At 45.7% G+C, this 14,329-nt stretch overlaps 3 protein-coding genes across 3 annotated transcripts; 2 read left to right on the forward strand and 1 right to left on the reverse strand.

Moving 5' to 3' along the window:
• Positions 1–785: 785 nt before the first annotated feature.
• On the forward strand, positions 786–4,052 carry LOC107276188 (AP2-like ethylene-responsive transcription factor At1g16060). The gene is made up of 7 exons (XM_015790704.3): positions 786–1,145; positions 1,259–1,344; positions 1,592–1,600; positions 2,008–2,096; positions 2,210–2,334; positions 2,629–2,705; positions 3,014–4,052. Exons 1-7 carry the CDS (start codon positions 895–897, stop codon positions 3,664–3,666), a joined length of 1,290 nt encoding a protein of 429 aa, XP_015646190.2. The 5' UTR covers positions 786–894; the 3' UTR covers positions 3,667–4,052.
• A 2,351-nt stretch (positions 4,053–6,403) lies between these two features.
• On the forward strand, positions 6,404–9,759 carry LOC4327591 (ADP-ribosylation factor 1-like). Its single transcript, NM_001409138.1, has 7 exons — positions 6,404–6,606; positions 7,094–7,250; positions 7,804–7,874; positions 8,050–8,169; positions 8,512–8,630; positions 9,048–9,129; positions 9,341–9,759. Exons 2-7 carry the CDS (start codon positions 7,103–7,105, stop codon positions 9,344–9,346), a joined length of 546 nt encoding a protein of 181 aa, NP_001396067.1. The 5' UTR covers positions 6,404–6,606; positions 7,094–7,102; the 3' UTR covers positions 9,347–9,759.
• A 196-nt stretch (positions 9,760–9,955) lies between these two features.
• LOC4327592 (vacuolar protein sorting-associated protein 36) lies at positions 9,956–13,236 on the reverse strand. Its single transcript, NM_001424241.1, has 8 exons — positions 12,504–13,236; positions 12,068–12,268; positions 11,462–11,555; positions 11,320–11,377; positions 11,141–11,210; positions 10,748–10,883; positions 10,578–10,662; positions 9,956–10,384 (listed from the first exon to the last, which is right to left on the reverse strand). The coding sequence occupies exons 1-8, from the start codon at positions 13,143–13,145 to the stop codon at positions 10,327–10,329; spliced, it is 1,344 nt and encodes a 447-aa protein (NP_001411170.1). The 5' UTR covers positions 13,146–13,236; the 3' UTR covers positions 9,956–10,326.
• Between the last annotated feature and the right edge of the window lie 1,093 nt (positions 13,237–14,329).

The raw sequence follows: 14,329 nt of genomic DNA on the forward strand, positions 1-14,329 counted from the left end.
AGAAAAGAATATAGAGCGGTAAGCAGGTGAATCACGGTAAAAAAAACGTAATTGTAGGACCAAACCATCCCTAACTTTAATAGGAAAAAAATGACTTTGCTAGTTTCAACCCTCTTTGAAACATTTCAGTACAGGATTTACAAAACCGTACGATTACCACACGGTTATAATGGTTACAATAATTATCATGCACGGTTACTTTTTCAGTTTTTAAAATCACGATATGTCTCGTGGTTATCGCGCGGTTTTCACGGTAACCACCTTATCACGGAGTGCGATATCCACGTCGAAAACGGTAGGGAAACCTGACCACGACACGTCGAGACATGTTCTTTTCCTTTCCGCGCGCGGCAACGCGGCTGTATAAATACTCACCTACGCAGCTACGTCCGCATATTTGCCTCTGCCACACACGTACGCGCAAACGTGTCATCGTGCGACACAGACGCTTGGCCCCCGCGGAGACGCATGACGGCAAGAGTCGCAATGCGCTAAGCAAACCTCTCCTTGTGCAGTGGAGTCCCATACAGCCGCGCGCGAGTGGTGGTGCGCACCTGCATGGAGGCACCACTCCACTTCACGGCGCGCAGGTACCCAGCATTTTCCGAGACCTTGACCGTAAAAACGCCCGTCGCCCCCACACGCCTGGCCACGGCGGCGTCACGCCAAGTGTCGTGGCGCTCGGGGTGGAAGCTATAGTGCCCAGACCTTTGCCTCCCTTCTCAGATCACTAGGAGTACTCCAGATCAGTCTCAGTAGTCAGTACAGTCCTCCTCCTTGCTTCCCTATATAGGCAGGTTCACTTCACCGGTGACACCCACTACCCTTGTCTGTTGTCTTTGTTGCCAAGGAGGAAAGCAAACAGGGGCCTTGCAGGAGCTATCAACAAAAGCCATGGTCTCCATGAGGAAGAAGAAGAAGGCCTTTGCTGTTGCAGCTGCAACCACCTTGCTTTCCCCTCCTCGGTCCTCCTCCTCCTCCTCCTCCACGGCGTCCTCCTGCATTGTGCCGCCGCGCACTGAGAGCGGCAAGAAGAAGAGTAAGCACAGGAAGAGGGCCAAGGATGGCACCGGCGGTGACGACGACGACGCCGCCGTTGCTGCTGCGCCGAGGAAGGGATCCTCCATCTACAAGGGCGTGGCAAGGTCTGCGTTTTCGATTCCTTTTTCTTGCTCTGATGATCAGTTCGCAGTTGTTTGCGTGATCTTTGCTTGGTTTCTGATGAATGCGTCGTTTGTTGTGTGTTGCTGGTGTGTAGGCACAGGGGTTCAGGGAAGTACGAGGCGCACCTGTGGGACAAGCAAGGCTGGAACCCAAACCAGACAAGGAAGAGAGGCAGGCAAGGTGAGAAATACAAATTCTACGAGCCTCGGGTCTACTATGTTTTCTGCAGCTAATGGGACAAGTTGATTGCCATTTTGTTTTTCTTTGTTCTCTCTTTCTTTGGTTATTGTTAGGTCATTTTGTATTCCTGCTAGCTTATGTGCTGATCTTTTTTAATTTGTGTTGCAAATGCGGTGTTTCCTTCTGCCTCGGAATTCGTGTGGTGATCGATGCTCATCCATGTCTGATGTCTCATCGCCTCCATTAGTCTATCTGGGTGAGTCAAGATCCTCTTCACATCGTGGGAAAAGTTCACAAACTTTTTCTTCGCTATGATTCACAAATTATCACTAGCGTGTATGGCTCCGAATTCCATTGCCGTCCTAGTACCATGCACATATTCTTTCTTCAGAATAACTTTGAATCCGCAGCTACTTTGTTCTTTCTTTCTTGGAAAAGAGAGTAATTCTTTCTTTCTTGGAAAAGAGAGTAAAGAAGAAACACTTTTGGGTAAAGTGGAAAAGTACTGCATTTTGCCTGTCCCCATGCATGCGTCAAGATACATTTTTTACAACTTCAACAGAATCATCAAGATCATGCTCTCACTCGCTACCAGTACATTTTTTTTTATGTAGAACATGCTGAAAATACACGGATTAAGCCATTAGCATTGTTTCTTTGCAGGAGCTTATGACACAGAGGAGGCTGCAGCTCGCACTTATGATCTTGCGGCACTCAAGATCTGGGGCTCAGACCATGTCCTAAACTTCCCGGTAAAGTTCAGAGTGTTTCAGCACCTGTCATTTCCCAGTAGCACTAATTCGCCGTTACTAATTAAGGAGGAGATGATGTTAACTTGTTAAGCTCCCATTTGTGATAAATGCAGATTGACACGTACAGGAAGGAGCTTGAGAGGATGCAGCGAATGACAAGGGAGGAGTACCTGGCTACTCTGAGGCGCAAGAGCAGTGGCTTCTCCAGGGGTGTCTCCAAGTACAGGGGAGTGGCAAAGTAAGCATACATTGTCATGCAATATCACTGTACTGTCCAATCAAGCACTAGCTAAGCATTGTCCTTTGCATAGCCCAGTAGTACTAGTACCTCTTTTCCGTCCAAAACCCATTTCTTGGTTCTCCAAATGGCATACTGTGATACTGGCAAATCTGGCATGAGAATACGGTGTGCTACTAGTACTGTGAAAATTGAAATGCCAAAAACCGGGTTGAAGTTCTTTTGCCTTGGCTAAGCTCTACTAGTAGGAGTAGTCTCAACATTTGACTGCAATGCCCATGTTTGTCACCGCAGGCATCACCACAACGGCCGGTGGGAGGCCAGGATAGGCCGAGCTGTAGGCAAGAAATACCTCTACCTGGGAACATTCGGTAACGCGTTCTTGGTTTTGTTCACCGGCTACATTCTGTTCCTGACGCCATGAAAACTGCAGTTTGTTAACAATGGACAACCAATGCACATGTATCAGTACCACCACATATGTTCGTGTCGTATGTTATTCGCTTTCGTGATTGTTAATTTGTCGTGTCATGCATGCAATGCTGCCTTTCTCTTTGGCACAATGTGATGCTTGAAGAATGCTACTGCTGCAGTGCTGCGTACTGCACGGCTACTGTTACAAAGGCCCACAGAATGTGCCCCCTGAAAGATGGATGTTTCTTTTGCTCTGTACGTGCAGATACCCAGGAGGAGGCAGCCACGGCCTACGACCTGGCGGCGATACAGCTCCGCGGCCGCAGCGCGGTCACCAACTTCGACGCCAGCTGCTACACCTACACGGACCACCTGCCGCCGCCGCCGCCGCCGCAGCCACCGTCCGTCTGCAAGACCGAGCCGGAGCTGGAGCCGCCGCAGCCGGCGGCGCCTCCAGGCTCGGAGTCACTTCTCCGGCCCAAGATGGAGCCCTGCGACGACTGGGAGCCGCCGGCGATTTGCCCGTCGCTCCGTGACGCGGACGACGCGGACCACGCCATCGCCGAGATCCTGCCGGCGCTCTGCATGGACCGCGCCGACTTCGAGGCCAGGTACCCTGCCCGCCGCGCCCGCGACGCCGCCGCCGACGGCTGGTCGACGTCGTCGGACGACGTCGCCGCCGCCTCCGTCGACGATGACGTGCTGCGTAGCCTGCCAGACGACGTGGGCTTCGTCGACGACGTCGAGAGCCTCTTCCTGGACGCGCCCGGCCCGGCCGCCGCCGCCGCCGCCGCCGCGATGCCAGACGACGTGGAACGCGCGGTGCAGCGCGCGCCTTCTGCCGCGTCTCGTCGGGCCAACGCCGCGGCGGTCTCCTACGCGATCAGCTCGTTGGCGTCCGGGCGCTGGTGGTATTGACATCACGTACTGACGTACGTGTCGGTGTCACGCCATGTCGCGCATGCATGCACTGTGTTTGCACAGCTTCGCAAAGTTGGTGAAACTGCAGCTAGCCAGCTATAGTTAGGGTGTTGCGTTTTGGTGGGTATGATGTGAAGTGAAGTGGAGTAGCTTGAGCTTGACAAGCGTGGTCCAATTTTTGGCGAGTAATTGCGGGCGATATGCTAGCCAGGAGTATCTGCGTGGCTGCTCGATCTCATTGTAGTACGTGAAAGTGGAAGAAACAGGAGAAGGCTCACACTTTTGGGTGTAACTCCACTGTGGTAGCGAGCTGGTTTTGGTACTTGCACCCTGTCGGATTCGGGTATAATTAAGCTGCCGCTTGTCCGAGTTGAATGTTGGCGTGACAAGTTGACAACTCCACGTAAGAGTGTGACAATCATGTTAGGCCATTCACAATACATCTACATGGCATTTGGCCTCAATTGTCCAGCTAAGCAGATTGTATACGTGGAGAAGAAAAGAAGGTGAGGCCCATATATTCACCAGCTCCGCGCGTCCTCATTTGGCTCCGAGAGCCTCGTCAGAAAAACAGCTTTTTTAATCGTATTTGCACATGAGAAAGCATGACACAGAGAGAGAAGGGGGAGAAGCTGACCCAAAAAAGTAAATTTTTGTGGTGGGGCCCACATGAGAAACAGTTTGGTGGGGTCCACCTAAAGACACGCGTCCACGCCGCATTGTGGAGAGGGGAGCTTCACGCTGTTTCTTCGTACGTGGCTGTTTAGGCTCCTCAGAAAAACACGACGCAGTGCTAATGCCTTTAGGACTTAGGACCCTTTGCGGCAGTAGTGGTAAACAGAAGTCATGGGTGATCATTGGTCCGATGCTTCAGGCGAAACCAATTCCCGGGCGAAACCAATTCCAGGAGTGTGATAGGGACAGAAAAACGGTTTACAAAATTATCATGTGCGGTAATATTATCGGTTTTTAAAATTACTATGATATACCTCGCAGTAATCACATGATTTCACAGTAAACACAAAGTTACTGCGGTAACAGCATTATTTTCGCGTTTCTAAAACTACTGTATATCTCGTAGTAACCGATTTTCACGAGAAAGAAACTCACGGTTACCGTGATAACCGTTAAACTTTGAGTGATGATAAACTCATCTAAAATATATAGTTTGGTGTACCTTGTTCAGTAACCGTTAAATCGTAGGGTAACGGTAAATATCTAAAGCAGTTTGGTTAACCCTACTAGTAGCTACTATTACTGCAACAAGCTAGCTACGTGTACATACGTGTCGCGTGTGAGCAGAATGTATAGTATTGGTTAGGAGTACTTAGTAGTAGTTGGTACAGCCGTATTTGGCTACTCCAAGCTCTTGTTGATTTGACAGGAGTGTATAGTTACGATTCCATCAATGCATGTTGGTGGTGAGTGTTGCACCGACGAACATGCGTGACATTAAAATCTTGTCGCCTGCAGTGCAGGCTACAAAATGAACCTGTCTAGAGAGATGCGGCAGGCTGCAGGCTGATCGCTGACGTCTGTACCGGAGGAACAGTAGTGAGTAGTCTCTCTCGTGTGGATGTTGAGCAGCGCTCTGGAGATAAAAGGAGTTCTAAACTTTTTCTTGAAACTTTTAATTTTTCTATCACATCAAAATTTTTTTACACATATAAACTTTTAACTTTTCCATCACATCGTTTCAATTTTAACCAAACTTTTAATTTTACTGTGAACTAAAGACACCCCTTGGGTTATATCTAAAGCCTTCCGTTGTAAGCAAGGTCTATATATGAAAAAGGAGCAAAATTTGGTCGTGTTGGGGTCTTGGGGGTGGCTAGTCGCTCTCTTAAGATAGCTGCATTGCTAAGCTTCCTCCAGCTATATATTGAAACATTCTGTTTTTGGCGAACGTACGTGCGGGAGGAGTTCAGCCAACCTGCATGCATGTATGTATGTATACCTGGTTCGCGCTAAATAAATTAATTCTTACTCGTCGAATAAACGTATATACGTATAAAGAAAAGTAAGATATCGATGCTTCACCATAAAGGAGCTTTGTGTTGAAGCTAGGCCTCTAGAAAACAGAATGGTCTTAAATTCTGTCAAACTAAAATTAATGGTCTGTCTGAAAGTGGTGGAATTTCACTTAGAAAAGTCCTGTTTTAGGCATTACTCAAATTTTATAGGAATTAAATAAATTAATTTCTAGAGTCTGTACATATAAACTGTGTGTATAAGCTTAAAAAAGGAAACCGCATGGTGCACGCGCGGTGGGCATGCACATGAAATAAATTTTGAATAAAAACTATATGCTCTTAAACCACATACTAAATAAATGTTTATAATTAAAAATGAGCATACGCATTTTTGAAAGAAAAAAAATGAGCATTCATATCATAAAAAGAAAACCAACAAACAGATGAGAAGTCAAACAAGTTCAACCCAACTGACCTGTTGGGCTGGGCCGGGTCAAACCTGTCAACCTACACCATCCACCAGCCCAAAGCGAATCCTATCCCATCATTCCTTCCTGGCTCGGGGAGAAATGCCGCCCAGAATATCGATCGCATCGAATCCAGTCAACTTGCTCGGTGTGATCCCACGGCGGCAGCCGCAAGCCGAAGCATCGGACGGACAGAAACGACTGCATCCGTCCACGCGTGCGGCTCGTGACGACGGTGGTGGGGCTCGCGTTCTCTCCCCCAGCTATATTATCTCACACGACTCGTGCCACACCGCACCGCACCGCACCCGCAAGCGCAAGCCCAGCCGCCTCGTCGTGTTCGCGTTCGTCGCGCGGCTCCGACCTCCAAAGCCGCCGCTACCCTTCCCGTCTTCGTCGTCGCCGCGCACGCAGATCGCGAACCAGCCCGCGCGCCGCGCAGCAGCGCCGCGGAGAGGAAAGGAGAGCTCCGCCGCGCACCCCCCGCCACCATCTTGGTGAGTTGCCCGCGCGCTCTGCTCGATCCCTCTCGTCGGAGCTCGCGGATCTGCCCGCTCCGGTGGATTTCTGTTGCGCTCTCTTTTTTTTTTTTCTAAATGAAAATTCCGTGCGAGTCTGTGGTCGATTCCGTGGAGAGATGAGTCGTTTTCGTTGCTGATTCGGTGATGGAGGCATGCCGCGTAGTCTCCACGCTACTATTGGCGGGGGGAATCTGTTCGAGCCTTTTCGCTTTCTGCTTCGGGTGTTGGCGAATCTGATTCGATTCCGCGGCTTTGCGCCCCGTCGTTTCATGGATCGAACAGCACGCTATGGGGATGTGGGTGTTTAGATCTCCCGGATCTCGTACCTTGGGCTCATCAATTTCCGCTTAGTTCTGTGTGCTGTCAAGTGAGCATGGGCGCGTGGGGATCGGCGCGAAGTCTGCGGTGATCTGTGTTGCTAGCTGAGACTTACCTGTGCTGCTGAATTTTTGTTTTGGAGCAGTAGGGAGAGATGGGGCTCACGTTCACGAAGCTGTTCAGCCGCCTCTTCGCGAAGAAAGAGATGAGGATTCTCATGGTCGGGCTCGATGCAGCCGGTAAGACCACCATCCTCTACAAGCTCAAGCTTGGCGAGATCGTCACGACCATCCCCACCATCGGTAAGCACTCTGTTCATGTCCTTGTTCTTCTTAATGAGCTGTCTTAGCTGTAGGAAGGTACTATGCTGCACGTTTATGTACAGGAACGAACTTTTAATTACATGGAGTGATGGAGTGAGCACTAGTTCTGTTTGTAGAAACAAACTTGAATTTAAACTCTACATGGAGTGAGCACTAGTTCTGTTATGTAGAAACAAACTTGAATTTAAACTCTAGTAAGGAGGAATAGTTAGCACGAGCTTGTTCGTATTATAATCACATAGCAAACTTTGATGTTAAGGTATTGGATATCACTTTGGCTACAAATAAATTTACTACTTGAAACTTTGGTTAGAACTAAGCCAAGCATATGCTACTACACTTCTGTAGCTCTTAATGGAAACATCTGTAATTCTCTATACTTGTGATTATTCTTAATGATACATATGTATGCATCTGTTCATATGGACTCCTTTTATTGGGTCATTATGATAATGTATTTGTATTTTTGCCATGTGGCTTCATTGCATTATAGTTTTAATAAATGAAACTACCTTATTCTGGAAATTTTCAGGATTTAATGTTGAAACCGTGGAATACAAGAACATCAGCTTCACTGTTTGGGATGTCGGTGGCCAGGACAAGGTAATAGAGTCAGCTTATAGTTAGAAATCATAACTACCATTTGTTGGCTGTTCCTAGCCCTTGGGGTAAACCGGAATTGAACTTCTTTTATGCATTGATGTTGTCGTGCTAAGCTGCTAATGCTGTCATGAACTTTCCCAACTTAATTCTTTTATTGATCTATAAATCAAAACAGATCAGGCCCCTGTGGAGGCACTATTTCCAGAACACACAGGGACTCATCTTTGTTGTGGACAGCAATGATAGGGAGCGTGTTGTTGAGGCCAGAGACGAGCTTCACAGGATGCTGAACGAGGTAATGATTTTTGTTGTAGACTTGTAGATATTTGGTTGTTCCATAGTGTTCCCAGTCTGCATATATTGAATCTATTTACGAAGCGCTTATTCGACATTATTGCAGCTACAAAATTGGAAAAAAGTAAGTTGCTTGTTTGGTTCACAAAAATCTTAGGATTTTCCATGACCTTGTATGAAAATGCTAAGATAGTAGTTGAAATGCTATGAATCAGTAGTCATTTTTGTTCAACCTATTTGTCTGTTGATTTATTTAAAACTTACTGTTAGAAATACCAGTTCCCTAAATTATCATAAACCAATTAATTCCATGTTAATAATGAGAGACCCTTCTGTGTCGCAGGATGAGCTGCGTGATGCTGTGCTGCTTGTATTTGCAAACAAACAAGATCTTCCTAATGCCATGAATGCAGCTGAAATCACTGACAAGCTTGGTTTGCATTCCCTGCGCCAGAGGCACTGGTAAGGAACTCCATATGAACAATTCAAAAGTTATTTACCTTCTAATTGCTTGGTCAGAGTTATGCAGCTCTGCTATTCTGCAAATTATCAGGGTTTACATATTGGACATGCTGAAAACAACACAACTAGATCTGTTTGCAAGAGTATAGTGCATTTTTTAATGGGTTAATTGGATCCATGCCATTACAACTTCTTCGATTTTGAAAAACACCATTACTATTCGTCTATTTGGAGACATGTATGTGACACACTCTAGATGTTTTTGATGGTTTATTTAGTCTTGTGGTTGGGGTTGAATGTTACAAATGCTATTTGCATCTGCATTATGGTTTACACATCTATTGTGACACTGGTTACCTTTTGAAATTTATGAAATATGCATCATGTCATTAAAATATTTGTTTCCTGGTGTCGCAGGTACATTCAGAGCACTTGTGCTACATCTGGTGAAGGGTTGTATGAGGGTCTTGACTGGCTTTCCAACAACATTGCCAGCAAGGTATGTTGGCCTATTCTAATGTCTTAGTCTCTGCTTTTGTTGAAGGCCTATTCTGGCCTGAACTTTGGCGTTTAACTTAGGGATAGAAGAAAGCTGAACCATGTTACTCGAGCACTGCCTTTATATACCTCAATAAAATCGCTCCGAGTACTTGGCCTTAAACCTTAAGCATCTGCAGCTGATGACATGCATTTTCATTATTTTTGTGCAGGCTTGAGCGTTTTGGCAGCTGGATATCTGAACAATTCACTAGTGCCGGTTTACATATTATATAACATATACACCCTACCACACATAGTGTGGGTGCCTGTGAAGGAAAAAACTCCTTTGTGGAGGCTAGTACCAGATTGTTCCTTTTCGTGGGCACTATAAGTGCTTATATTTTGTTTGGTTTTACAACATTTACTGTGCTGTCCATATGTACCCGTTTGTTCTGAGATGGTCTAGTAAATTGATATGCTTTGTCACGGACTTGGTGTGAGCATTGTATTTTAGTTTTTCTATGATCTAGTGCCAGTGTAGATATTATTTTCCTCAGCTTCAAACTTCCGTTTTTGGTTGTCGACATCGTTGTTGCGTCACGGATGCTTGCGGTGAGGAAAGTGATGAGGTATATGGTTTTCTGACTGCATATGCCCATTGGTAATTGTGACATTGATACGCCATTGCTGGGTTGCCACAAACCAACAGGCCCGATTGCCCACTGGGTGCGAGGTTTCTGTGAGACAGAATCACAATAAGATGACATCAGTCAAGAATAATTTGTAGGTCATGTAGTATGGGTATATACACTATATACGTTGAGTACAGGAAACACGCATTCATTGGGATGTTGTAGGCCTTGTGCAAAATCTTACGAAACAAATGCCAAATTGAATATCTGTGTGTCAAGTGGTATTCAGTACTACCAGTTTTCTGTATTGAGTAATGACTGGCAAAGATAAAAGGTTGCCTCAGATCATTACATGTCTTTGCTTGACGGAAAGACAAGCAAAAGCTAATTCAAAGCATCACCTCTTCTGTTTAAGAAAGGCAGTCACGTCTTATGCAAGTCATTCATTCAAGCAAATACTAATGAATTTGTTACACCACGCTTTGGGGTGTTGTACAAAGTCGTCACGGCAGAATATGCAGACAAAACTGAACATTGATACGAACTGCCGAGCTCGTCATGCTCCCCAATCAACCGAAGATAAGTCACTGTGATGCTGCCGTGACAGATATCCATGTGTGGTATACTCCATGAGTTTTTGGCCTGGAAAGCATATTACCAATGTAAAAGATATTTCTCTTTTCCAATAATAAAGCTATATGTTCTGAATCAAGTAACAGCATGGACAAAATCTAATGATGAACATGTATTGATATTCATTTTACCAAGAAAAAAACAGGATATTCGTTGAAAGAAACTGGAGGAGGCCAAATGACTCAAGAAGAGGTCTACTTACATATACATATTTTGGGGATCAATTTCATTAAATAGATTGATGTAGAAGCGCAACCCATCTGGACTGACATCCCTGCAAAGGATACCTGACAAAGAAGTTGGTATTAGTTTATCTTTTTATATATAGTGTTCATGGCTTGAATTTTTTTTGAATGGGTAACCATCTAATACCAATGCTTTCTGCATTTAGAAGATGCTCCTTCGCTAAAGCAGGTGCAATCCCAAGTGTAAATGCAGCATCGCTGGGGCTTATTCCCTTCTGAAGGGCATCCTCCTTTTGTGCAAGTGATGAGATTCTCGCAAATACCTATGCATATCGGCAAATAATCAGCATGTGCTTCTGCTTAAAACGATAATAGTAGCGTTCAATCTGAAGGTAACAGTGGGCAGGTGCCCACCAACAAATTAAATGAAATGGAAGATAACTAAACAATTGGAAGGTCCAGAGATATTTAGCCACACTCTTTGTGTGACTGCTAACTTGGGATTGTTATGTCGTGTGATGTGTGGACTGTTTGACTTGAATTTATGATGAAATTTAGGCCTATTCTTGCCAGTGCTTACCTCATCATCACTATGCGTCTTGGTCTGGATCACCTTCACTCCACTGTCAAATTTCCTGAGCATGACTGGGCTGCTCATTACAAATCAACATCTATAAGCAAAACATAGAACCATAATTAATGGCTGGCAACAAACCAGCTGAAAATACTAAAAAACACATTACAACATGGGGTACATACACGTCAAATTTCTCCCAAAGGGAACAGGCTTGCAGAAGATCCTCTGGTGAGATCAACTCTACACAAAATATAAGGAAAAAAAACAATATCAGAACATGTAACAAAGGAATTCCATACAGATACTTAGCAGAAAAGCACAGACCTGTCCCTCTTGCACGGTTGTAGAGACAATAGACATCAACTAGTGCCATCATACCACCTGCTTTCTCTAGTGGTGTTCTAATATAGTCAGCCAACTGATAATGAATACAAAAGGTTGAAAATAGCCTTAGTAAGACTGCTCTAACCGGGAGGACTCAGAAGAAGATAAAAACTCTTCAAAACAGTGACGAGTTATAGAGGCAAGGACATTTTTGGTGTTCCTGTCAATTGTGTATGAAACAGAACTTGAGTGTAAAATCTGTGGTCTGTAGTTGAAATAAAAGAAAACCCTCTGAATGATTCCCAAATTTGACCCAACTAATGTGTAAGCACTAAGCAGCGTGAAACAATTCAGGCATGAGGCAAAGAAATGAACAGAAAGTACTGTTCAATAGAAGTAGAGGCTCTTGGTTGATGGAGGAAAAGGACACACAATTTATCCTGAAGATCCTATGGCGATAAAACCTCTCAAGTTGAAGATTTGGTCTAGCTGGCATGATATTATACAAAGTTCATGCATTGCCATCAGCATCACAATTGAGCTTCACAGACAGTGAAAACTACTTCACAATGAATGCAGCAAGAACACGAGCAAAGCATGTATTACCTGGCGTGACAGCTGCTGGTGGTACAGAGCACCAGCGGTTTCTTTCGTCACAGGGGACACGATTCCAACACTCAATAGCCAATCCTGCATGTCTTGCTTAGATCCCATCTCTTCATCATTGGAATTGGATTGGGCTGATGAGTTCGTCAATAGCTTTTGCCTCATTTTCTCCGCTAACTCCATCATTTCCTTAGCTTTGCTCTAATTACAAGATTGCAGCAAAACACACACAAAAAAAAAAAGCTGCGTTGTAAAAACATATTTGTTCCAATACCATATGACTGCGTTACAAGAACTAAATGTGGAAATTTTACATTTTAGCTGCGTTGTGGAGCATGGTGTTCCAGTAATCCAGTCAATTACGATTGCATCACAAGAACTAAATGTGGACATGGTATCAAGTACTACTTGGCAAGAGCAGCAGAGAGGAACGAACCATGAGGGCGTTGAGATCCTGGAAGGCATCCTGCAGATTCTGCCCCGCGCTCTCCCACGCCTCCTGCTCCATCCGCAGGATCCCGGACACCCCAACCACGGGCATCCTGATGGCGAGATCCTCCTCCGCGGGGGCCCCCTGCGCCGCCGAGGAGCCGCCCGCGGGGGCAGCCGCCACGGCGGCGACCACCTCCCACGCCCTCGCGCGGACGGCCTCGAGCAGCCTCCCGTAGAACACGTCGGCCTCCCCCTTGCTGACGACGACGGCGACGACCTCCGATCGCGACGGGGGCAGGGAGATCTGGAGGCGGACGCGCGGGTGGTGCGACGAGGAGGACGAGGAGGAGGAGGAGAAGATGGAGCGGAGGGGGTTGTGGCCGTGCTTGCGGTGGGGCGGGTAGGCGTGGACGACGGCGGCGAGCGGGAGGGCGCGCGCGGAGCGGGAGGGCTCGTGGAGGAAGATGAGGCGGTGGGAGGTGAGGACGAGGAGGCGGGCGCGGAGGGGGCCGAGGCGGGGGCTCTCCTCGGGCTCCACGTCCCCCTGCGCGACGAGGTGGCGCTCGACCTCCCCCGCGGTCAGCACCGGCCGCCCCGCCGCCGTCACGTCCGCGGCCGGGAGCCAGTCGGCCGCCGCGGCGGACATGGTGATGACTACTGCTGCTGCTGCTGCTGGTGGTGACCCGGGTGAGCTCGCGTTGGGTTTTTGCGTATTTGGGCCCGGATTGCAATCGCACACGGCCGCCGCCGGAGCCGGACGAGTCAGTACTCAGTACCAGGCAGCAAGGTTCACAATTTGGATAAAAACCGGTCGAATTTCGTGCGCTTCGACATGGCTCAGAATTAAGTTTCGATTAAAATTTTAAAGGTTAAACAATATATTTGGTCAAAATTCAGTTAAAATTTATCAAAAACCGTGATGTCAATGAGGCTCGAAATTTAGTGGTCAACCGGTAATGTAAACCCTGAGTCAGTACACGGCCTGACGTCAGCCCGAACCGCGAAGGGCAACCCCTAAGGCTGGATTCTAAGTTCACTATCCTAACTTTATCTTCCTCCGTTTTCTGCGCGCACGTTTCTTAAACGGTTAAACGGTATATCTTTTATAAAAAAATATTTTAAAAAAAATCATATTAATACATTTTTCATTTTTATTTAGCTAGTACTTTTATTAATCATGTCTTAATAAGACATGCATACGTCATTTTGTGTGCCAAAAGCTCTTGGATTGTGCAAATTCCATATTTCCGCCCTAACTCGAACACAAAACCATCTTCTCCCTTGATCTTAATGTGTAGCAACTTATGGTAAAATTAAAATCATCTTAAAACTATGAATTTGGACATATCTTGTCTAGATTCACAGTGCTACATATTGAGACGAATGTAGTATTTATCTTTTGATATATTTAGAGCTCCAAATTTTAAAAACCAGTAACCAATAAATACAACCCATTCAGAATGAAATAGAAAAACGAACATGTCAAGAAATCACAAGTCCAGACAAAAAAAACGTAAAAATATAATTTTGGTGCGCTGCAAAAGGTTGTCCTAGTATCTCGTGATAATACTATGATTTTATCAAGTCGAAACGATACCAATCCTATCTAGTATCCTACTTTTTATAATATCTCGACCCTCCTATTCATTTCTACACGATTATATGAAATCTTAAGTATTATCTCGATTCTATGATCCCTAATTCCCTATGATCCTACAAAATATTATTCAAAATAACGTGGATTGATAATAATATAAATAAATATGCTCAAGTTTACATCGAAACCAATTAAATTTATCAAAATCATTATTATATGCTTTAATTTATATA

The sequence above is a fragment of the Oryza sativa genome, chromosome 1 (genome assembly GCF_034140825.1).
Source record: "Oryza sativa Japonica Group chromosome 1, ASM3414082v1".
Classification (NCBI taxonomy): Eukaryota; Viridiplantae; Streptophyta; class Magnoliopsida; order Poales; family Poaceae; genus Oryza; species Oryza sativa.

Excerpts from the sequence above, each read along its gene's own strand:
- LOC107276188 (XM_015790704.3), top strand. The coding sequence starts at position 895 with ATGGTCTCCATGAGGAAGAAGAAGAAGGCCTTTGCTGTTGCAGCTGCA. Across the intron at positions 1,146-1,258 it reads ATCTACAAGGGCGTGGCAAG|GCACAGGGGTTCAGGGAAGT; the intron begins GTCTGCGTTTTC and ends GCTGGTGTGTAG. Across the intron at positions 2,335-2,628 it reads AAGTACAGGGGAGTGGCAAA|GCATCACCACAACGGCCGGT; the intron begins GTAAGCATACAT and ends TTGTCACCGCAG.
- LOC4327591 (NM_001409138.1), top strand. The coding sequence starts at position 7,103 with ATGGGGCTCACGTTCACGAAGCTGTTCAGCCGCCTCTTCGCGAAGAAA. Across the intron at positions 7,875-8,049 it reads ATGTCGGTGGCCAGGACAAG|ATCAGGCCCCTGTGGAGGCA; the intron begins GTAATAGAGTCA and ends AAATCAAAACAG. Across the intron at positions 8,631-9,047 it reads TCCCTGCGCCAGAGGCACTG|GTACATTCAGAGCACTTGTG; the intron begins GTAAGGAACTCC and ends CTGGTGTCGCAG.
- LOC4327592 (NM_001424241.1), bottom strand. The coding sequence starts at position 13,145 with ATGTCCGCCGCGGCGGCCGACTGGCTCCCGGCCGCGGACGTGACGGCG. Across the intron at positions 11,378-11,461 it reads CAACCGTGCAAGAGGGACAG|AGTTGATCTCACCAGAGGAT; the intron begins GTCTGTGCTTTT and ends TATTTTGTGTAG. Across the intron at positions 10,663-10,747 it reads TCTAAATGCAGAAAGCATTG|GTATCCTTTGCAGGGATGTC; the intron begins GTATTAGATGGT and ends CTTCTTTGTCAG.